Source organism: Pseudopipra pipra, chromosome W, assembly GCF_036250125.1.
Source record: "Pseudopipra pipra isolate bDixPip1 chromosome W, bDixPip1.hap1, whole genome shotgun sequence".
NCBI lineage: Eukaryota > Metazoa > Chordata > Aves > Passeriformes > Pipridae > Pseudopipra > Pseudopipra pipra.
Window position 1 is genome coordinate 31,272,216 of NC_087580.1, and position 23,816 is coordinate 31,296,031.

General features: G+C 54.7%; 2 protein-coding genes across 4 annotated transcripts in view; both read left to right on the plus strand.

Moving 5' to 3' along the window:
• LOC135405272 (zinc finger protein 501-like) overlaps nt 1-23,816 on the plus strand; it is an 895,895-nt gene that overhangs the window by 657,667 nt on the left and 214,412 nt on the right. The window contains exons 1-2 of one of the 3 annotated variants that reach the window (XM_064639938.1): nt 14,567-14,613; nt 18,789-18,867. The exons of 1 other annotated variant lie outside the window; for it this stretch is intronic. In XM_064639938.1, the coding sequence (XP_064496008.1) occupies nt 14,590-14,613; nt 18,789-18,867 (103 nt within the window). In that variant the 5' untranslated portion in view covers nt 14,567-14,589. Of the gene's footprint in view, nt 1-14,566; nt 14,614-16,975; nt 17,172-18,788; nt 18,868-23,816 lie in introns of those variants that run through there. One more of the 3 variants, XM_064639936.1, reaches the window with a different exon arrangement.
• On the plus strand, nt 18,939-22,088 carry LOC135405274 (zinc finger protein 501-like). The gene is made up of 2 exons (XM_064639940.1): nt 18,939-19,724; nt 21,287-22,088. The coding sequence occupies exons 1-2, from the start codon at nt 18,989-18,991 to the stop codon at nt 21,958-21,960; spliced, it is 1,410 nt and encodes a 469-aa protein (XP_064496010.1). The 5' UTR covers nt 18,939-18,988; the 3' UTR covers nt 21,961-22,088.

Sequence of the window (23,816 nt, forward strand, 5' to 3'; positions counted from 1 at the left end):
CCTGCCAGGCAGGAGGATTATCTGGGGCTTAGTGCAGAGTGAGGGGAGCTGCTCTGTCCCTCTCTCTTTTTCCAGCTGCCCTGGGTTTGCACCTTCCTGAGATGGAGATTGATCACACTCCCTTTTTGGTCTGAAAAGCCACCAGACCCTGTTGAGAGCAGAGGGATCCATCTCACACCCCTCAATGTCTCAGCCTGTCTCAAGGGCTCAGCACCCCACTTGGAGCCAAGGACACCCGTGGCTCATCTCCCCAACCCAACAGCATCTCCTGGCATGGGCACAGCGTCTCTGCCCCTCTCCACTGGGGCTTTCAGAGAACACAGCTGTGCTGGGAGGATGATTTGCATTCTCCAGGGCAGCTCCCAGCTTGGAAGGACACCTCAGAAAAGAGCCAAGTGTCCTAATGACGGGGTCTGATTGAGGGGAAAAGAGCTCCTTATCCAGGCTCACAGACTTCACTGCCCACACCCCACAGGGCAGAGGACAATGGGAATGTCTCATTCCCAGGGACACACCTGCCATAGGGGAATCCCAGGATCAGTGTTGGACTGTGTAGCTTGAACTGCCCTCCCCAGTGAGCCTGACTGAGAGAAGGAGGGAACAACCTCAGGACCAGGGGCAAGCTGAGAACCAGGGAAATGCACAGGGAGGGTCCAGCTGGGAGAGGCCAGGGCAGAGCCCACTGGGCACTCAGGGCAGCCTCACCCTGAGCCAGCTGTGCCACCTCCCAGACACCAGCAGTGCCAGCAAGTTGTTCTCAGTCCTGAGGAGCTCCTCACAGTTCCCTCTGGAACTCAAACCAGCAGGCATGTGGCTTGAGATCTTGAGTGAAATCCCTCCTTGGATGTTCCCCTTGAAGTATCCCCTGGAAAATATCCTGGGGTGCTCTGGTTCTGTGAGCAGCCCTGACCCATGAAACTCTCACTTGATAGCAGAAGAAACCTGCCCTGCCCTGCCAGGCTTTCTTCTTTCCACCCCCAGCCTCTGCCCAGCCCTGAGGGAGCTCCCCAGCCCGGCTGAGAGCTGCCCCTGGCAGTGGCAGAGCTCCTGCCCCGGCACAGCCCTGGGCTGCAGGACCCTGCTCTGCAGGACAGCTTGGGGCAGCCTGGGTGGCACAGCCCGGCTTCACAACCCTGCAGCCATCCCTGGGAGAAGGGAACCCTGCTGGGATGTGCCTGGGATGGTGCAGCAGGGAGTGGGATGTGCCAGCGTTAGGAGATCTTTGCACCAACTGCAGACACATTGCCCTTCATGCTGACTCACCGTAAGGAAGCCTGGAAAGATTCCTCCTCCAGTGGATCTTCCTCTCGACTTCCCTCCCAGTCCAGGCTGTGTGTAACCTCTCTCTGCCTTGCTTTTCTCCCCTCGGTGCTGCAGGCAGTGCCCTCAGCCCTGCTGGGCTGTGCAGAGAAGCTGCTCACCAGCAGAGCTGTCTCTTTGAAGCTCCTCTTTGCTTGCCAGGAGCTCCCTGTGTGCCAGGAGCCCGGCCCAGCTCAGCAGCACAGCAACAGCCCCAGGCATTTCATGACCCTCGGGGGGGTTTGATGTTGTTTACATGAGACTCAGTCCCTGAGAGGAAGTTCAAACAACTTCTCAAGAAGTCAAAATGAGTTTGAAATACTGAAGTTTCTTGTACTGTTAATGGGTCCCACTGAAGGACATGACTGTGAAAGTGTCCCCAGATTCCACTTGGAACAGAAAACTGCAGACAGTGATGACAAAGATGGACAAGCAAGGGAAAGGTGGCTCTGATGCGGAATAAACCTTGACTTGTTTCTTTAATACAATGGGCCAAGCCCTGACCCCAGCCCCTGGGAAGGCTGGGTATGAGGCAGAGTGTGCCCAGGGGGGCAAGAAGGCCAAGGGCATCGTGGCCTTTGTGGAGAAGAGTGTGGCCAGCAGGAGCAGAGAACTGATTGCCCCTCTGTGCTGGGCATGGGGCAGGCCCCACCTGGAGTGCTGTGTCCAGTTCTGGCCCCTCAGTGCCAAAAGGCCCTTGAGGGGCTGGAGCGTGTCCAGAGAAGGGAACGGAGCTGGGGAAGGCTCTGGAAAACATGTCTGCTAAGGGACGGCTGAGGGAACTGGGCTTGTTGAGTGTGGAGAAGGGGAGGCTCAGGGGGGACCTCATTGCTCTCTGTAATGACCTGAAAGGAGGTTTTAGTGGGGTGGGAGTCAGTCTCTTCTGCAAAGCCTTTAGTGACAGGAAGAGAGGAAAAGGCCTTAAGTTGCATCAGGTGAGGGATGATATGATATCACAGGAGAGATGTGATGTCATATGATGGATGTGACTTCACAGAGGATATGTGATGCCACAGGAAGGATGTGATGTCACAGGGGACATTGTGATGTCACAGGGAGGACGTGATGTCACAAGGGAGATGTGATGTCAGATGATGGATGCGACGTCGTGAGGGAGCTATGATGTCACAGGAAGGATGTGATGTCATATGGTTGTTTTGTGATGTCATGGGGAGGATGTGATGTCACAGAGGAGGATGTGACATCACAGGGATGATATGATATCACCGGAGAGGTGTGATGTCATATGATGGTTGTGACATCACAGGGGAGATCTGATGTCATAGGGGACATGTGATGTCATGGGGAGGTGTGCTGTCATAGAGGAAATGTGATGTCACAGAAAGGATGTGATGTCATATGATGGATGTGATGTCATAGAGGAGCATTGATGTCACAATAAGGATGTGATATCACAAGGGATATGTGATGTCATATGATGGTTGCGATGTCATAGGGGAGATATGATGTCATAGGAAGGATGTGATGACACGGGGAGGATGTGATGTCATAGGAGAGGTGTGATGTCACAGGGGAGGAGGTAATGTCATAGGGGAGCTGTGATGTCACAGGAAGGATGTGTTTTCATATCATGGATGTGATGTCATGGGGGAGATGTGATGTCACAGGAGATGTGTGATGTCACAGGGGAGCTGTGACGTCACAGGGATGATATGATATCACAGGAGAGACATGATGTCATGTGATGGATGCGACATCATGGGGGGGCTATGATGTTACAGGAAGTATCTGATGTCACGGAACAGGTTTGATGTCAGAGGAATGCTATGATATCACAGGAGAGGTGTGATGTCAAATGATGGATGTGACCTCATAGGGGAGATGTGATGTCACAGGGCAGGTGTGATGTCAGAGTGGAACTGTGATGTCACAGGGGAGATGTGATGTCTTGAGAAGGATGTGATGTCAAACGATGGGTGTGATGTCAGCTGTGATGTCACAGGAGGCTGCGATGTCATGGGGAGTTGTGATATTTCTATGAGATGTTATGTCATATGATGAATGTGACATCATAGGTGAGATGTGATGTCACAGGAAGAATGTGATGTTACGGGGATGTGATGTCATAAGGCAGCTGTGATGTCACAGGGAGGATGTGATGTCACAGGGATGATATGATTTCACAGGAGAGATGTGATGTCATATGATGGATGTGACGTCAGCTTTGATGTCACATGGAGGTGTGATGTCATAGGGAAGGTGTGATGTCACAGGAGAGGACGTAACGTCAGAAGAATGATATATCACAGGAGAGTTGTGATGTCATATGATGGATCTGATGTCATAGAAGAGATGTGATGTCACAGGAAGGATGTGATGTCATATGATGGACAGATGTCAGCTGTGGTGTCACAGGGGGCTGTGATGTGATGGTGTGTTGTCATAGGGGAGCTGTGATGTCACAGGGAGAATGTGATGTCACAGGGGATATTGTGATGTCACAGGGAGGATGTGATATCAGATTGGAGGATGTGATGTCATAGGGGAGGTGTGATGTCATGGAGAGGATGTGATATCAGAGGAGAAGACGTGATGTCACAGGGATGATAGAATATCACAGAAGAGATGTGTTGTCATATGATGGATGTGACATCCTAGGACAGATGTGATGTCACAGGAAGGATGTGAAGTCACAGGAGACGTGTGATGTTACAGGGACGGATGTGATGTCACAGGTTAGGTGTGATGTCACAGGGGAGCTGTGATGTCACAAGGGAGGTGTAATGTCATAAGGGTGATGTGATTGCATAGCAAGGATGTGATGTCATAGGGGAGTTTTGATGTTGCAGGGACAATGTGATGTCACAGGGGAGGATGTGACGTCACAGGGATTATATGATATCACATGAGAGGTGTGATGCCATATGATGGATGTGATGTCATAGAGGAGATGTGATGTCACAGGAAGGATGTGATGTCATATGATGGACGTGATGTCGGCTCTGATGTCACAGGGAGGATGTGATGTCACAGAGGAGCTGTGATGTCATGGGGAGGATGTGATGTCACAGAGATGATATGGTGTCACAGAGATTATATGATATCACAGGAGAGATGTGATATGATGGATGTGACATCATAGGGGAGTGGTGATGTCACATGAAGGATGTGATGTCACATGGAGGATGTGATGTCACAGGGCATGTGTGATGTCACAGGGATGATATGGTATTACAGGAGAGATGTGATGTTATATGATGGATGTTACATCAGCTATGATGTCACAGGGGAGCTGTGATGTCACAGGGGAGCTGTGATGTCATATGGTGTATGTGACGTCATAGGAGAGATGTGATGTCACAGACAGGTATGATGTCACAGGAAAGATGTGATGTCACAGGAGAGCTGGGATGTCACAGGGAGGATGCGACGTCACAGGGATGATATCACAGGAGAGATGTGATATCATATGATGGATGTGATGTCATAGGAGAGGTGTGATGTCACAGGAAAGATGTGGTGTCACAGGGAGCATGTGATGTCATAGAGAAGTGACACATCCCCCCCCATCTTGCTCCAGCTCATCATCATCATGGCGAGGCTTTGCGAACGATGATTTAGGAAGGCTCTATCCACGTTTGTTACAGGCACGCTGGTGACTTATGAGGCCAATATGAGATAGACATGTCCGATTGCAAAAGGCACAGCAGAAAGACTCCTTAGGTGGCATATTCTGCAAGGCAAGATTCTTTCTGCGTTGTCTTTTCTCCTCGAGGGTGATCCTGCGTGCGTTCTCAAAAGCATCAGCAGTGTTATAGATGGTGTGTCTCCAGGCCTCCCGACTGGAGGCCAGAGTAGACCAGTGATGGTGATCAATATGGCCAAGGCTGAGATGTTGTTTCAGGGAGTCCTTGTATCTCCTCTTTGGGGCTCCTCTCTTGCGGCAGCTGGTGGCAAGTTCACCATAAAGCAGGATCTTAGGGAGGGGGTGGTTGGTCCTTCATCCTGGAGATGTGCCCTGCCCAGCACAGCTGTGTTCTCAGCAACATGGCCTCAATACTTGTGACTGCTGCTTGTTCTAGAACAGATGGATTGGTCACATCATCTGACCAGTGGATGTTTAGGATTGTGCAAAGGCAGCGTTGTTGGAAGTGTTCTAGGAGTCGCAGGTGGTGGCGGTAGATGACCCATGATTCAGATCCGTATAAGAGAGTGGACAGCACTACGGCTCTGTAAACACTGATCTTGGTGCTTTTCTTCAAGTGTTTATTTCATCAAACTCTTTTATGAAGCTTTCCAAAAGCTCTCTATGCCTTTGCTAACCTGTTGTCTATCTCTGTCAATCTTACCATCCGAGGAGATGAGGCTGCCTAGGTAATTAAACTGCTGAACTGATTTGAGTTCTGATTGGCCAATGGTGATATGGGGATGATGGAAGACTTACTGAGGTGCCAGTTGATAGAGAACTTCTGTCTTCTTTAAGCTGACTTCCAGCCCAAAGAGCTCAGCAGTATCTGCAAAGCAGGATGTTAAACGCTGCAGAGCTGCTTCTGTGTGGGCGACAAGGGCGGCGTCATCAGCATAAAGCAGCTCCCGGACAAGATGGTTTAAGGTCTTGGTGTGGGCCTTCAGTCGCCTTAGGTTGAAAAGGCTTCCATCAGTACGATATCGAATGTAGATACTGTCCTGATCATCGAGGTCTGCCGTGGCCCTTTGGAGCATCCTGCTGAAAAAGACTGTGAATAGGGTTGGAGCGAGAACGCAGCCTTGTTTCACACCACTGGTTATTAGAAAGGGCTCAGAAAGTTCATCACCACATCTGACTTGGCCGTGCTGATCCTCATGGAGTGAGATGATCATTTTAAGGAACTTCGAGGGACAACCTAAACATTCCAAAATCTGCCACAGACCTTTTCTGCTCACAGTACCAAAAGCCTTGGTGAGGTCGACAAAGGTTACATAGAGACTTTTGTTCTGTTCCCTACACTTCTCTTGCAGTTGTCTGAGAAAAAACACCATGTCTGTGGTGCTCCTGTTGGCTCTGAAACCACACTGACTTTCAGGTAGCATTCCTTCTGCTATAGCAGGTATTAGTCTGTTCAAGAGTATTCTTGCCAGGATTTTGCCAGCAATGGAGAGCAGAGTAATACCAGGGTAATATGAGCAGTCTGATTTAGTACTTCTTATACAAAGTGATGATGACTGCATCTCGAAGGCCTGATGGTAGTTCGCCTGGTTCCCAACAGCGCACCACAAACTCATGAAATTTAGCATGGAGTGCAAGGCCCCCACATTTCCAGACTTTGGGTGGAATTCCATCAACCCCAGCTGCCTTGTCGATTTTCACCTGCTGTATGGCCTTAAGGGATTCTCCTAAAGTGGGGGCAGTATCCAATTCATATTTCACTGGTTGTTGTGTGATGGACTGAATTGCTGAGTCTTGGACTACACAGTTGGTGCTGAAAAGAGTCTGAAAGTGTTCAGACCATTGATTCAGAATGGAGGTTTTATCTGTTAGAAGCGTTTGCCCATCAGCACTGAGTAGAGGGCTTTGGGCTTGGTATGTAGGCCCGTATGCTGAATAAAGGACTATCTTCTTGTGTATACATATATATACACACACACTGAACAGAATGAAAATTGGAACCAAAAATGAAGTTGAAGTCTACTCAATGTTGGTCATAAAGTGGAATTAAGTTTAGGAGAAAACATAACCTAATTAGGAGGTTATGAAAGGCACATTAGTATGTGCTGGAAAAGTAATTTTTATATATGAAAACTATTTTATGCTTTATATTATCTGTATAATACACAGTCTTACACAAACAAACCAAGGATGTGCATGAAGTTCACACTAAAGCTCTGTACTATATTTATTGCTCTCTGTGATCAGTGCTGCATTCAGGTTACATTTGACCTGCAGATGTAATGGAACCTCAGCAGAGTACAAGAGGGCAATCAAGAAAATAATGATCTTGGGGTGGCAAAGAGGTTTCTCTACATTGCTTTTCTGTGATGAAGAAATCACTGTCCCAGACAAATCTTTGCAGGTGACAGGCTTGAAAAGGAAACACCTTCACAGCCAGAGCCAGGAGATCAGAAACCTTGCAAAATTCAACTGCAGCCAATGTGGAGGAATCTGACTTAGTCTTGGTTTTAAACATGACTAATACTCCTCTTCCTTTAGCAGATGCACTAATTCATTTCTATAACCTGCAGCCTCCCCCAAAGTGCAGAAACTCCACAAGTGAAATTTGTTGAAGCTGAACATCAGATCAAAAGCTTCAGGCCTCTTCCAGCACGATTTCATCAGCTCTGCCTCCTCAAGAAGTCAGGAAAAAAAATACAGCTACATGAAAAGTAAATGAGCAGCTTTTTCTTACTCTGAAACCAGAAAATAATGACATGAAACCCAGATCAAATGCAGCACTATCACTTGTCTTTCCAAATGCCAGCATTTATTCTCTCTCTCACAGCTCCCAGAGACTTGTCATCCTGATTATCCTCCCCATGCCCTTGGGGGCATTTTTGGAGCCAATTTACACCTCTAATATTTTTTTCTCTCCTGGAGAGAGAACTGATTTTGCTTGCACATTGTAATCCTTTCAGAAGAACTTTTCCCTTTTCCCCCTAGTTTTCCTCACTTGTTGTTATTACTTTTTCCCCTTAAGTTTAAAAATTAAAGCCTTTGCTCTGAAAGAGGGTGAAGGAAGAATGACGAAGCTTCAAACCAAGGAGAAAAACCTTAAAATCCGAATTTCCATGAGCAGCACAAGTCTCCTCTTGCATTAATGCCGCCTCACAAAACGGCAATGGCCTCTGCAGGCAGCTGCCTAAAAACACCCACGGCTCCTCAGGAAAACAGAAATGCAATTGTTATATTTTTTTTCCCCCCCTAAAGATTTAATTTTTCTCTCTTCACATTCAGCCCCTCGGTGACTCCCGAGAGCCCTCTGCAAAGCCATAAACTGACTTTTGGAGGAGCTTTTGGACACCCCTGGGATCCTCCCCCGCGCTGCCGTGGGGCCCGTGGGTGTGTGAGGGGCTGAGGGGTCGAGCGCCTGGACACTGATAAATAAATATCGGCACGCAGGGATACGGGCCCGCCCCCGCCGCGCTGCGCAAACGGCGCAGGAATACGCAAACGGCGTAAGATGGCACCGCTGGCGGCAATGGAGCGGCGCTACGCAAATTGCGTAAGGGGCTGGCAATGCCCGCGGCGCTACGCAAACGGCGTAAGGGGGGCGCCGGTAATAACAATGGAGGAAGTTACGTAAGTTGCGTAAGGCTACGCAAATGGCGCAAGGGCCCTGCCTTTAGCGCTACGCAAATGGCGGAAGGACCCCGGTGGCTTCCTAAGGGCTCGCGGACCTTTCCCGGTTCATCCCAGTCCTCTCCAAAGGGCTCCCAGTCCCTTCCTAAGGGCTCCCAGTCCATCCCAGTCCGCCCCAGTCCGCTCCTAACGCCGCTGCCCACAGCGCTACGCAAACGGCGTAAGGGGCTCTGCCGTTGCCCACAGCCCTACGCAAATGGCGTAAGGGGCCGCCGGTAACAGCAAGGGAGGGGAGCTACGTAAACTGCGTAAGGCTACGCAAGTGGCGTAAGCGCCCTGCCCTCAGCGCTACGCAAATGGCGGAAGGGCCCCGGTTCCTTCCTCGGGGCTCCCAGTTTATCCCAGTACCTCCCAATCCTTTCCTAAGGGCTCCCAGTTCATCCCAGTTCATCCCAGCTATCGCCGCGTTCTCGCGCTTCCAGAATTTTCTCCCTCCGCTTCCCAAATATAAAGGGACTTTCTGTGCTGAACACCGAGCCGGGAGCGCTGACGGGCTTGGCGCAGGGGCCGTGTGGTACTTGGTTTCTCTACAATTCATCTTTTATACTGAAGGGGGAAAAGAAGGAAAGGAGCTGCTCCTGCCAGCATGCCAATAATCTTTTGCAAAGGACTCAAGCTCTCAGACCCAATTAGTCCTCCAGTGAACCATTTAGCTGCTGAAATAAATCCAGTCCCAGGCACAGAATGAGCAGGATTCGAGACAGAAAAGCCTGTGTGGGTACTCAGGGCATTGAGCTCGTGCAGATTCGTGCACAGGTGCAACTTGGTACATTTTAATACTGAGTGCTTTTGATACACAAATTGGCCACCGAAACTCCCTCGGGTCACAACGTGCAAAGGTGGGACAGCTTTATCCAGAACACATAGACCACACAATTTCTCAAAGCTGGATCAGAATCTGTGCCAGCCTGTGGTGGAACCATGAAAGCCACCCCCAGGAGTTGCATTTCCCATTCGGATATCAGGTGGGGACAAGTCCCTGCCACAGGAATGGAAAATCCATGGTGGGGTGGGAAGGGCCAAGATGCTGCCCTGGCAGAGAAGGGTGGATGTGCCACTGCAACATCTCCCAGCAACGCTGCTGTGGGTGGAAAAACACCATTAAGGTGGGACAAAGTCTAGGAAAGCAACTGCAGAGTCTGTCTCCTCTAAATGTGATGTCTCCCTCATCCAGACACAAAGCCATGCTTTGGACCTCCCTGCACCAGTCTTGGATTTCCAGCTCCTTAACTGCATCAGAACAAGACCAAAAAATGACTTCTTTTTATATTCTTGTAGTGAGTTGGCCCTGGCCAGATATCAGGTACCCACTAAAGCCGCTTTCTCTCTCCCTCTGCAACTGGGCAGAGAAGAGAGAAAAAAAAAAACAAAACAGCTAAGGATTCATAAGTAGAGATAAGAGCTGGGAGAGGTCAGTGACTGATCACCTTCATGGGCAAAACAGACTCCAAGTGGGAATAGTACTTAAATTTATTACTAACAGGATAAGAGCCAAAGAGTGAGAAATAAAAGTCTTAAAAACACCTTCCCCCCACCCCTCTTTTTATGTTCTCCCTCCTCCCCCTCAGCGGTGCAGGGGGACGGGAATGGGGGTCACTGTCAGTTGTTTCTGCCACTGCTCAGGGAGAGGAGTTGGAGTTCTTTCCCTGCTCCCATGGGGTCCCTCCCACGGGAGACAGTCCTTGATGGACCTCTCTGGTCCATCCCTCGGGCAGCAGCTCTTCCCAACCTGCTGTCCCGTGGGTCACTCCTCCATGGGGTCAGTCCTTCATGGATGAGCTGTACTGGTGTGGGTCCCCCACAGGGGCCACGAGTCCTGCCCAGGAAAAGCCTGCTCCAGCCTGGGCTTCCCTCTCCACAGGCTGCAGGTCCCTGCCAGGACCCTGCTCCATCCTGGGCCTGCCACGGGGTCACAGCCCCCTTCCTGCATCCACCTGCTGCAGCGTGGGAGCCTCCATGGGCTGCAGGGGGGTCTCTGCACCCCGATGTTCCCCCACGGGCTGCAGGGAGGTCTCTGTACCCCGATGCTCCCCCATGGCCTGCAGGGGGGTCTCTGCACCCCGATGTTCCCCCACGGGCTGCAGGGAGGTCTCTGTACCCCGATGCTCCCCTATGGGCTGCAGGGGGGGTTTCTGCACCCCGATGGTTCCCCATGGGCTGCAGGGGGGTCTCTGCACCCCGATGGTCCCCCAGGGGCTGCAGGGGGGTCTCTGCACCCCGATGCTCCCCCAGAGGCTGCAGGGGCACAGTTGCCCCACCCTGCTCTGCCCCACGGTCTACAGGGCCTGAGCTCCAGCACCTGGAGCACCTCCTGCCCCTCCTTCTGCACTGCCCTTGGGGTCTGCATTGCTGTTCCCATGGTCTCACTCCGCTCTTTCCTGGCTGGAATTCCTTCTTTTTCTTAAATATGTTATCCCAGAGGTGTTACTGTCACTCCTGACTGGCTCAGCCTTGGCCAGAGGCAGGAATTCCATCCTGGAGCTGGCTGGCATTGGCTCCACGGGACAGGGGAAGCTTCTGGCAGCTTCTAACAGAAGCCAGCCCTGTAGCCCCCCCCGCTACCAAAACCCAGCCACAGAAACCCACTGCACCCAGTTACTTCCACTTGCCCCAGGATGGTTCCAGTTTCCATCAGGATGATCCCAGTCACTCCCAGTCACTTCCAGTTTATGCCAGTTGCCTCCAGCATGCACCCTGTCACTCCCAGTTACTCCCAGTTGCTTCCAGCAGGATCCCAGTTGCTCCAAGGATGTTCCCAGTTGCCTTCCAGCATGGTCCCACTGGATCCCAAATCCCCCCTGTGTAGTTCCAGTCACTCCCAGTTTGATCCTGCTCCCTTACAGTCACTCCCACTATGATTCCAGTATGGTGCTGGTCACTCCCACTATGATCCCAGTCACTGCCAGTCACACCCAATAGGATCCCAGTTGCCCCCAAGGTGGTCCCAGTTGCTCCCAGTCACCCTCAGGATGGTTCCTTTCACTCTCAGGGACTCCCAGTCTGAGTCCAGTATGGCCCCAGTCACACCCAGTCACTCCCTGGAGGATGCCATTTGCCCCCTGCATGGTCCCAGTTGCTCCCAGTATGAGTCCAGTCACCCCCAGTATGATCCCAGTAACTTCCAGACACTTCCAGTATGAAGCTAGTTTGATCCCATTCATCCCCAGCATGGCTGCAGTCCCTCTCACACACTCCCAGTATTATTGCAGTCACTCCCAGTAAGACCCCAGTATGACCCCAGCAGGGGCCCAGCTGCCACCAATATGGTTCCAGTTGCTCCCAGTCACCCCTACTATGGTTCCAGTAACTCCCAGAATGATCCCAGTCACTCCCAGCCACTCCCTGTATATCCCAGTTGCCTCCAACATGCTCCCAGTCAGTCCCAGTATGATCCCAGTCTCTCCTAGTAGGACCCAAGTTACCCCCTGCATGGTCCCAGTTGCTCCCAGTCACCCCACTGTAGTTCCAGTCCCTCCCAGTCTCTCCCAGTACAGCTCCAGTATGATCCCAGTGACCCCCTATATGGTGGCAGTCACACCCAGGATGAACCCAGACATTCCCTGGCACTCCCAGGATAAACCCATGTGCCCCCAGCAGGGTCCCACTTGCTCCCAGTCACTCCACTAGAGTTCCAGTCTTTCCCAGTAGGATCCCTGTCACTCCCAGTCTCTCCCAGTATATCCCAGCTGACCTCAGCATGCTCCCAGTCAGTCCCAGTACACTCCCAGGCAGTCCCAATATGATCCCAGTCACTCCTGGTCTCTCCTAGTATATCCCAGTTGCCTCCAGTGTGGTCCCACTCACTCCCAGTTGCTCCCAGTAGCTTCCAGCATGATCCCAGTTGCTCGCAGCCACTCCCAGTCACCCCCAGTGGGGTCCTAGTGCCTCCCAGTATGATCCCAGTCAATTCCAGTGTGATCCCACTTGCTCCCAGTATATCCCAGTTGTGCCAACATGGTCCCAACTGCCCTCAGAATGCTCCCAGTCACTCCCAGTATGACCCCAGCCACCTTCAATGTGGGCCCAGTTGCTCCCAGTATGATCCCAGGGTTGCCCAGCACGGTCCCAGTTGCTCCCCCTTCCTCCCAGTGGGATCCTAGTAGCTCCCAGTTGCCCCTAGCATAGAACCAGTTGCTCCCAGTATGATCCTAGTCTGATCCCAGTATGATCTCAGTACAATCATAATTGCCACCAGTATGATACCAGTGACTTCCAGACACTTCCAGTATGAAGCCAGTTTGATCCCACTCATCTCCAGTATGGCTGCAGTCCCTCTCACACACTCCCAGTATTATTGCAGTCACTCCCAGTATGATCCCAGTATGACTCCAATAGGAGCCCAGCTGCTCCCAGTATGATCCCAGTTGCCCCCAGCGTGGTTCCAGTTGCTCCCAGTCATCCCTACTATGGTTCCAGTCACTCCCAGCCACTCCCAGTATATCCCAGATGCCTCCACCATGCTGTCAGGTGCTCCCAGTATGATCCCTGTGGCCCCTGTCACCCCCTTTTCTCTCCCCACAGAGCTCCTGAGCCAGCAGCGGCCGCAGCCCCTCCCCGGGGCTTCGGGCCCAGCCTGGACCCCCCCCATCCCCGTGAGTATTTTGGGGGGGTTGTGTGTCCCCCCTCCCCTGCTGTCACTCTGCCTCTGCCCGGCTGCTCCCAGTGATCCCAGGAAAGCTTCCCAGTTCTCCCCAGTCCTGGTTATTGGGGGGCAGTGGGGGAGGGGCTTGGGGGAATCCCAAGGGGTGGAGCCGAGTTTGGGGGGGCAGAACCAGCCCCAGGATGGATTGGGAATGGGGACCCCCCTGTGTTCCCCCTGTGTCAAGCCACTCTGGGAGGGTCTTGGTGGGGCACCTGCCCCTTAAAAGGCACCCAGCTCACCCCAAAAGGTGCTGGGACCCCCCTAAATCTCCCCACAGGCCCTGGAGAACCCCCCAAACATACTCAGAGCCCATCCAGGACTCCACCTAACCCCTTTTTGGGGTGGTAGGACCCCATACTGAGTTGGAGGAAGCTGGGGATTGGGGGATGATGTGGAAGATGTGAGAGGAGGGAAAAATGGGGGTTGGGACCCCCGGAGTAATCTGGGGATGGGGTGGGGATTGAGGGGACTACGGAAAAGTGGAAGGAACAGGGAGAAGGGTGGAAAAGGGAGGGTGGTCTGGTGGGTTGGATGGTCCTATGAGGGTCTTTGGGCACAGGGGGGTTGGCAAAGGGGGATGGCCCCCCTGAGCTCCCAACTTCCTGTGGGGTGTTGGGGGCTGCTGGATCCAATCTCAGCCTTGGGTTATGCCAACAGTTTCAGTTTAGAGGAATTACAGAAGTGTGACTGAACCATTTAGGTCCCCCAGGTTTTAATGATGGCAAATCAGATCTATTGATAGAAATCAATTTATTTAGGGTTACAAATGATCAGACAAAAGATCTTCATTACAGTTATTTACTGTACAATAGAAGCACTAAAACTACCAGGAGTACAGGATAAGATAGGACAGTGCTCTACACTAAAGCAATTGTTGAAGCAATTCTACTCAAGCTGGCAAAAAAGCAATAATTCTTAATTAGAGATGGATGGAACTCCCTCAGACCAACGTTCATGGGGAGATCTCTGCTCTCAACCTCCAGGAGTGACCTTGGGGGGGTCCCCAGCTAAGGCAGGAATCTGCACACACCCCCACGAAGGGTTCTGTTGGAAGAAGCTGCCCCTGGGAAAGGGGACTGGCCCTTTCTGGTAGAAACCTCAGTCCGCTCAAGTGCAAAGGGCCGCTATGACCCCCCCCAAAGGACAAGACAGTTGGGGAAGGAAAGAGGGGGTTGGCTAACAGAGATCAAAGATTTCATGAGGTAAAACCAGGTTCAGTTCAGGCTGAGGGCGCTGCGGCACCGCCCGTGCGAACATTCCTGACGGGAGCGCGGCGGGCGGAGGGCGGAGGGGGCGGGGGCTCTGTACAGGCGGTGCGCGCGCAGAGCGCCGTGGTTGCTTCCGGGAAGCAAAGATGGCGCTGGCTCCGTGCTGCACTGTGAGCTGGCGGGGCCTGCGGGAGAGCGGGGCTCCGGGGATCCCCCCGGGGGCTGCGGGGAGCGCGGGTGTGGGTGGAAAGGCTGGAGGGCTCGGGAGGGTTTAGCCGAGGGGTTCGGGGGTTCCCGAAGGGCAGAGCGCGAGGCCTGGAAGCCGCGGAGGGGGTGGGGGGCTGATCGAGCGCCCTAGCTGCACTGCGCAGGCGCGCCGGCGGAGTACTCATGAGGAAACTGCAACTCCCATGAGGCTGTGCGCGATCCGCCATTACTTTTCCCACCACAGCGCCCTTGCCGGCCTGGTGGACCGACCCCAGGGAACTGGGATCCCAGTGACCCCCCGAACCCCAGAGACCCCCAACACTCAGTACACAGAGACCCCACAGGGAGGGGGGCCCGGGGGTCCCCTAAAGCCCAGCAGTGGGGTTCAGGGGATCTTCCAGGCCCCAAGGGAGGGGTCCTAGGGATGCTCCCCAAATCCGGGGGAGGAGATGTACCACATCTGGGTAAGGGGATCCCAGTGCCCCCGGTATATCCCAGTGACCTCCCAGTGACCCTCAGTACAGCCCAGTAACCCCCTCAGTGACTACCCAGTGTGTCCCAGTGACTCCCACTGCCCCCCAGTATGGCCCAGTGATCCTGCAGTGAGCACCCAGTAACCCCCAGTATGGCCGAGTAACCTGCCAGTGTCCCCCTGTGTGTCCTGGTAATCCCCCAGTAACTCCCCAGTCCTTCTCAGTGCCCTCCCAGCATTCTTCAGTTCCCCCCAGTCCCTCTCAGTGCTCCCTGGTTTCCCCCAGTGTGTCCCAGTATCCCCCAGTAATCACCCAGTGCCCCTCAGAGCCCCTCAGCTGTCCCCAACATATTCCCAGATGCCTTTGGCCTTTCTGTGAGTGTGTGTGGGGGGGGGGGGTGTTTTTGGGGTCAGTGTCCAGGGTGGTCCTGGGGTGAGATGCAGAATTTGGGACATCAGGGATGGGGTTTGGAGACAGTTGGGAGGGATTTGTGGACAAGGGAATTGGGGGTGTCAAGGGGGAATTGGGGCCGTGGGGAGGCCCTGCGAGAAATGGAGACACCAGGGGGGTCTTGAGGTGTTAAGGAGGGAACTGGGGACACCAAGAGGGTCTTGGGGACACCAGGGGGGTCTCAGGGTTGGGTTTAACACCGAACTGCAGCATCGCAAGCTGGTGGTGCTGACCCTCCTCTCCCCCCAGGGCCCCATTAGCCCCCTCAAATATCCCCCAACACCCCTTTAAATTTAATCCTCTCCTCCTACAGATCCCTTTGACCCCCCAGTGCCCCCAAGACCTTTTAATTCCCCCAAATGCACCCAAAGGCCCCCAAAACCCCCAAATTCCAATCAAACACCCCCAGATCCCCCCAAATCTCCCCCAGCCCCCCCTCAAATCCCTTCCAACCCCCTCAAAGAGGGATCACCCGGCACCCTGGGACAAGAACACAGTGGGCTGTACTGGGGGTACTGGGCTGTACTGGGAGGGCACTGGGGGGGCTCAGGTGTCCCAGGACAGAGTGGCCCAGCTCCAGGAGAGATCTGGGGAGCAGTGAGGAGGTACTGGTCTGTCCTGGTCTGTACTGGTCAGTACTGGTCTGTACCCCCAATCCCCAAAGCCCCTCCCCAGCTCCTCCAGCCCCTCCCAGGCCCCTGACTTGGTCCTGCTGCCCCTTGAGCATCTTCAGCAGATGCAGAACCAGGCATTTCATCAGCAAATGTGCAGCTGACACCAAGCTGGGGGTGTGTTGATGTGCTGGAAGGCAGGAGGGCTCTGGAGCACAAGTGGTGTGAGGAGAGGCTGAGGGAGCTGGGGGTGTTGAGGCTGGAGAAGAGGAGGCTCAGGGGAGACCTCCTGACTGTCTGCAAGTCCCTGCCAGGAGGTTGGAGCCAGGTGGGGGTGGGGCTGTTGTGCCAGGAAGCAGCAGTAGGACAAGAGGGCTGGGTCTTGAGCTGTGCCAGGGGAGGTTTAGGTTGGATATTGGGAAGGAATTTTTTGCTGAGAGAGTAATCAGGCCTTGGAATGGTCTGGGCAGGGAGGGGGTGGAGTCAGTGTCCCTGGAGGTGTTGGAGGTGAGAGTGGATGTGGCATCAGTGCCATGGTCTGGGAAGCACGGCGGGGTTGGATCCAGGGTTGGACTTGATGATCTTGGAGGTCTTTTCCAACCCCGCTGATTCTGTGATTCTGTGATTCCCATTCCTGTGGCAGCACATGCTTGAGGCTCTATCCCCAGGGTGATAGAGATGTCTGTCCATATCTATCTCCAAAGTTAGTCTGTAAATGTGTGGTGTTAGAAAAGCAGGCTGAGTTCTGGGCTGGTTGTAGAAGGAGAAAGACGCCCAGAGGCCAGTGCAAGCAGGCAGCCCTGAGCTTGCACCTGATGTCCCCTCCCTGCAGGTTCCTGTCCTTGAGCCCAGGCCCTGAGGTGAGGCTGAGAATAAGTGCAAGGCAGAGGTGCTGCTGAGGAAGGAGAGCCCCGTGGTGGGAAAAAACAGATGAAGCTGTGAATGCCCATCCCTGAGCAGGTGCTGTGTCCATCCCCTGTGTGCCAGGTGAGCTGGGGCTTTGCTGCAGAGCTGTGGGCACTGATTTGAGCGTCTCCAAGTGCTGAGATGGTGGGCACCCAGGAACACAAACTGTGCCTGGCCACGGAACCTGCAAGGAGGAGCAGAGAGAGCCCTGTCAGTGTGGGGGTCCAGGTTGTCCCTGTGCCTTCCCCTGCAGGCCCTGGCTGTCCCTGCTGGGCCCCTGTCCATCCCCATCAGGTCCCTGCCCGTCCCCCCCGGGCTGAGCTCCCCCCAGGAAGTGCCGTGGAGCTGAAGCTGCTGCCATCCCCCCCCTGCAGCCGCTGCCCCAGCCAAGGGAGCAGCAAAGGCAGGGCCAGGAGCAGAGGCAGCAGCAGGGGAGCCCTGGGGGGGCCGGGAAGCTCTTGTGTGGGTCAGGAAAGAGGCGCTGGGCACGAGGCCGGGGCTGTGCTGAGCAGGCCCAGCCCTCACATCCCCCCAGCCAACGCCGGCTGCCCGGGGGGCTTGGGAGGGACCCCCAGCCCGTGTGCCCCACACTGAGCTGGCAGAGAGAGAGCCAAGGGACAGGGCCACGGGCAGGGCCACGGGTGAGGGACAGGCAGGGCCATTGCAGGGCCACGGTGAGGGCACAGCCTGTGGCAGCAGAGCTGCCCAGGGCCGGGGGCAGCTGGGGGTGTTGGTACCAGGCAGTGGTGGGGCCGAGCAGAGCACGAGGCCTCTTGCAGACCCCTGGAGCAGCCTCCCACTTGCCAGCCCCACCCTGGTGGGGTGACACTTTATCCTCCCTACAGGACACTTCCCCCGAACTCTTTAGAGGGCATTTTGTGTCTCTTCCTGGTTGCTGATTCCTTCTGGGGGCCTGAGGGAGCCTCTGCAATCCCATCCATGGGGCACAATCTCCTCTCCAGAGGAGAGGAGACTGACTGCAGACTTTGCAGAGAAATTTGTATCCCTAAGTGCTGATCTATCTTTGGGACCCAAGGGATCCTCTGCCATTCCATCCATGCAGCAGGAGTCACCCTCCTGCCTTTGACTCCCTGCAGAGGAACAAGTGCCCTCTCTCTGTTTGGGAGAAGCCAGATGCTGCCCCTGGGCCATCAGAAGTGGTGCTGAAGCCTCTTTCAGCCCAGCTCCCGGTGCAGTTTTCTCATACCCTCACCGAGTGCCCGCTCCCCCAGCCGGTACTGACCAACCACGGTGTTTGGCACACGTGGTTTGGTGGTTTGGAGAAACAGCCCCGAACTAGTAGGGGGCCAGAGAACCTCGAGGAAAAGCCCTGGAGAGTTTTAAGTTACACTACAGTAATACAGCTTTTGATTAACATATAGCAACTCAATCAAGTCCCCATGAAATGACCTCACTTCCCTCATCCTCCCAATTAAACACCTTTTTCTGAGCTGAATCTTCATATTTTGGAGTATTTTTTGGCTGAATCTTAACTTTTTGCAGTTTAGGGGGAGGGGTTCATCCTTCTGTTTCTGAGGGGTTTTTTGCCTGAATCTCGGTGGTTTGGGTTTTTCTGGGTTGAATCTTGGTGTTTTGGAGGTTTTTATGATCACAGGATGCCCGGTGAGTTCTAGAGATGGAGTTGGGCAGGAGGAACCCCCAAGCCAATGCGCTCAGCCCTTGTTTTCCCCCCATCAGGATTTGTCCTTCCCAAAGCTTGGTCGGATGGAGGAGGAGGCTGCGAGGAAGAGGAAGATGCCTTGGGCCCCCCAGGCAGGTGAGGAGGAAGTCAGTGTCCCTTTGGGCGGGTGTTGTGCTGGCTCTGTCAGCCGAGCATGGCCCCGGCTGCAGGACAACCCCGCTGGCGCCGCCGTCCTGCCGGGGCCGGAGTTGGGGGGATGTCCTTGGCCTTCCCTGTGGGCCGGAGGCAAATCCCCTGCCTGTCCTTCTTGCTTCCTGCCCCAGGCCCCGAGCTGAGGACGGAGAGCCCGGAGGACAAATCCCCCCGTGAGACCCTGGTGGGAGAGGCCGTTTTGAAGGGCTCCCCGGCGCAGGAAGGCAGCGGGGAGGAAAAGGGCCGGAGATCCCCCCGCAGGAGGGGCTCCAAAGCCAGCCCAGGGTGCTCTGAGGAGGAAAGACCCAGCCTGTGCCAGGAAGGCGGCCAGAGCTTGAGGCGGAGCTCTGAGCTGGTGGTCCCTGAGCAGCCTCCCAGCAGAGAAAAGCCCTTCAGATGCTTGGAATGTGGAAAGAGCTTCAGGCAGAGCTGTGACCTCCTCAAGCACCAGCACATCCACACTGGGGAACGACCCTACTCATGTGGGGAATGTGGGAAGAGCTTCAGGGACAGCTCCACCCTCCGCACCCACCAACGCATCCACACTGGAGAACGGCCCTACAAGTGTGGGGAGTGTGGGAAGAGGTGTCGGACCAGCTCAGATCTCGTCGTGCACCAGCGGACGCACACAGATGAGAGGCCCTTCCGCTGCACCGACTGTGGGAAGGCCTTCAAGCAGAACTCCCACCTTGTCACCCACCGGCGCATCCACACCGGGGAGAGGCCCTACAAGTGTGGGGAGTGTGGGAAGAGCTTTAGCCACAGCTCCCACCTGATCCGGCACAAGCACATCCACACAGAAGAACAGCTCGAAGAAGGGGTGGGAAAGGGGGGAGGAGGGAGGGAGGGAGAGTGGGAGTGGATGTGCAGTGGGGGTGCCTTATTGTCCCCATACCTTGTTCCCTGGAGAGCGGGGGAGGCTGGAGAGAGGGGGGAGCTTAGAGAGCCCTGAGAGCCTGGAGAGGGGGGAGCTCGGGCCCCCTGTGCTGAGCCAGCGGTCGGGGCCGTGCTGTTGGTGCCAAACTGCCCCTGGTCAGGCTGAACCCAGAGCCCGCCCACGTGTCAGGGAGCCTAATCCGCTCCCTGCTCTCATTGCCCTGGGGCAGCCTCTGGTGTCCCCCCACCTGTGGGGCTGTTTGGTTGCCCTGGGCACAACTGGCCCTTGTGTGGGTCCCCCCCTGCGATGGGGGTTGGTGTTGCTGGGTCAGGCCCCGCCGGCTCCATTGTCAGCCCGGTGCCGGCGGGGGGGACACAGCGGGTTTGGGGCCCCCTGGGAGTGCCGGGGGTGGGTGTGGAGCCCGGGAGCTGCTGAGTGTGGAGGGCAGAGCTGGGGGACCCCTGGCAGCCTGGAGGGGGGAGCACGGAGAGGGAGGAGCCCCAGGACCCCTGGGAGCCTGAAATGGGGGACACGGAGAAGGGGAAGCCTGGACAGTGGGGACCCCTGGGATCCCTGGGACAACGAAGTGGAGAACCTGGAGAGGAGGAATGTCTGGGAACGTGCACCCAAAGGCGAGAGTCAGAGGAGAAGGGACCCTTGGGACCCCCAACACCACAGAGGAGTCAGAGGGTCAGTCAGGGGTGACCCTCTGAACCCCAGAGGGAAGAGAACAGAGATGGGGAACTTCTGGGAGAATTTTTTTGGGCTGCATGTTCATAGTTTGGAGTATTTTTTGGTTTAACTGTAACTTTTTGCAGTTTGGGGGGGCGAGGGTCTTCTTGATATTTCTGGGGGTTTTTTTGCCTGAATCTTGGTATTTTGGAGGGTTTTATGGACACAAGACGCCCAGTGAGTTCTAGGAGGAACCCCCAAGCCAACGCGCTCAGCCCTTGTTTTCCCCCCCATCAGGATTTGTCCTTCCCAAAGCTTGGGCGGATGGAGGAGGAGGCTGCGAGGAAGAGGAAGATGCCTTGGGCCCCCCAGGCAGGTGAGGAGGAAGTCAGTGTCCCTTTGGGCGGGTGTTGTGCTGGCTCTGTCAGCCCAGCATGGCCCCGGCTGCAGGACAACCCCGCTGGCGCCGCCGTCCTGCCGGGGCCGGAGTTGGGGGGATGTCCTTGGCCTTCCCTGTGGGCCGGAGGCAAATCCCCTCCCTGTCCTTCTTGCTTCCTGCCCCAGGCCCCGAGCTGAGGACGGAGAGCCCGGAGGACAAATCCCCCCGTGAGACCCTGGTGGGAGAGGCCGTTTTGAAGGGCTCCCCAGCGCAGGAAGGCAGCGGGGAGGAAAAGGGCCGGAGATCCCCCCACAGGAGGGGCTCCAAAGCCAGCCCAGGGTGCTCTGAGGAGGAAAGACCCAGCCTGTGCCAGGAAGGCGGCCGGAGCTTGAGGCGGAGCTCTGATGTGGTGGTCCCTGATCAGCCTCCCAGCAGAGAGAAGCCCTTCAGGTGCTTGGAATGTGGGAAGAGCTTCAGTCAGAGCTCTCACGTGCTCCGACACCAGGACATGCACACTGGGGCACGTCCCTACACGTGTGGAGAATGTGGGAAGAGCTTCAGCCAGAACTACCACCTCCGCACCCACCAGCGCATCCACAGCGGGGAACGGCCCTACAAGTGTGAGGAATGTGGGAAGAGCTTCAGCCGGAGGTACCACCTCCGCACCCACCAGCGCATCCACAGTGGGGAACGGCCGTACACATGTGAGGAATGTGGGAAGAGCTTCAACCGGAGCTTTCACCTTTGTTCCCACCAGCACATCCACACTGGAGAATGTCCTTACACGTGTAGGGAATGTGGGAAGAGCTTCAGTCACAGCTCCACCCTCCGCAAACACCTTCGCATCCACACTGGGGAACGGCCCTACAAGTGCTTGGAATGTGGGAAGAGGTTTCCAACCAGGGGGAATCTCTACACGCATGAGCGGACGCACAGGGATGAGAGGCCCTTCTGCTGCACCGACTGCGGGAAATGGTTCAAGGAGAAATCCCATCTTGTCACCCACCGGCGCATCCACACCGGGGAGAGGCCCTACAAGTGTGGGGAGTGTGGGAAGAGATTCACCCAGATTGGTGTCTTGACCAAACACCAACGGACCCACCAGTAAGGGAAGCCCTACCAGTGCCCTGACTGCGGGAAGAGCTTCGGCCGCTGCTTCCACCCCGAATGAAGCCCCTGATGGTGAGGCAACCCCTGGAGTCCAGTGACTGTCAGTCCATCCCTTTCGACCACAAAGGGCCAGTCCCCTTTAACAGAGGCACGTTCTTCCAACAGAACCCTTCTTGGGGGGTGTGTGGAGATTCCTGCCTTGGCTGGGGACCCCCCAAGGTCACTGCTGGAGGTTGAGAGCAGAGATCTCTTCACAAGCATTGGTCTGTGGGAGTCCCATCCATCTCCAATTAAGAATTATTGCTTTGTGCCAGCTTGAGTAGAATTGCTTCAACAATTGCTTTAGTGTAGAGCACTGTCCTATCTTATCCTGTACTCCTGGTAATTTTAGTGTTTGTCTTGTGCAGTAAATAATTCTGATGAAGATTTTTTGTCTGATCATTTGTAACCCTAAATAAATCAATAGATTTGATTTGCCATCATTTAAACCTTGGGGACAAAAGTGGTTCACTTACACCTCTCTAATTTCTCTAAACTGAAACTGTTGTTTCAGTTGTCCCAAGGCTGAGATTGGATCCAGCAGCCTCCAGAACCCCAGAGTAAGTTGGGAGCTCAGGGGGGCCACCACCCATTGCCAACTCCCCTGTGCCCAAAGACCCCCATGGGGCCATCAGGCCTGCCAGACCACCTCCCCTTTTCCACCCTTCTCCCTGTTCCTCCCACTTTCCCATTGTCCCCTCAGTCTCCAATTTTCCACCTGAACAGTTTTGGGGGCCCAACCCCCACTTTTTGCCCTCTCTCCTGTGGGTGCTGAAGGAGAAAATGAGGCTGCACACACAGAGTTCCATTACGGGACTTGTCCGCCCATCTGTCCAGCGTCCCCCTTTCATTGGGGTTCCTTTGGAAGCAGCGCCTGGGCTTTGTCTTTTAGTCCACTGGAATTCCCAGCATGGCCCCAAAGCAGTGCCCTGATCCCACACATTCCCCTCCCCTCATGTCCTGGCTGTGTTCAGCCACCAGACAAAAACACAGGCTACCATGCAGAGCGTTCCAGGTGGTTTCCACTTTGGCAAACAGCACTCTCTGGATGGAAAACACCAGTCAAGGCCAAAACACTCCTTGTTGATCTGAATTAACTGAGAGCAGCAGCTCCTGCCTTAACTTTTTCCCATAAAAATTCTCAGGGTTCCTTTGCTTCCAGGAGGCCCCACATGTCACAATGGCCCCTGGATTCCATGAGCTTCCACAGTCTCCAAAGGTTCCTTTAGTTCCATGAGGCCCTGCAGTCCCCAAATGCCCTTTGGATTCTCGGAAATTTCCCACTGTCCCAGGGTCCCTTGTGCTTCAGATGGAGCTGCAGTGGGTCAGTGGCCCCTTGGTTCCGTGAGCTCTGCAGTGTTCCAGGAATCCTTGGGTTCCAGGAAAGCCTGCAGTTTCACAAGGAGCACTTGAATGCAGGAGGTTCTGCAGGGTCCCAATGGCCCCTGGATTCTGGGAGGTTCAGAAATATCTCTGGGCTCCCTTGGTTCCAGGAGGACACACATGTCACCAGGAACCCTTGGTTGCAGGAGGTTTGACAGTGTCCCAGAATTCCTTTGATTTCATGTGGTCCTGCATTATCCCAGAATATGATGGATATCACATCTCCTCATAGGGGAGATATGATGTCACAGGAAGGATGTGATGTCACAAGGTAGGCGTGCTGTCATAGGGGAGATGTGATGTCATATGGTGGCTGTGATGTCATAGGGGACATGTGATGTCACATGAAGGATGTGATGTCACGGGCAGGTGCGACGTGTCAGGTAGGGTGTGATGTCATATGATGGATGTGACGTCATAAGAGAGATGTGA

Bases quoted from the DNA above. Each gene is read 5' to 3' on its own strand.
- LOC135405274 (XM_064639940.1), top strand. From the start codon at position 18,989: ATGTCCTTGGCCTTCCCTGTGGGCCGGAGGCAAATCCCCTGCCTGTCC. The intron at 19,725-21,286 runs AAGAACAGCTCG...AGCCTCCCAGCA, and splicing joins GCACAAGCACATCCACACAG to GAGAGAAGCCCTTCAGGTGC.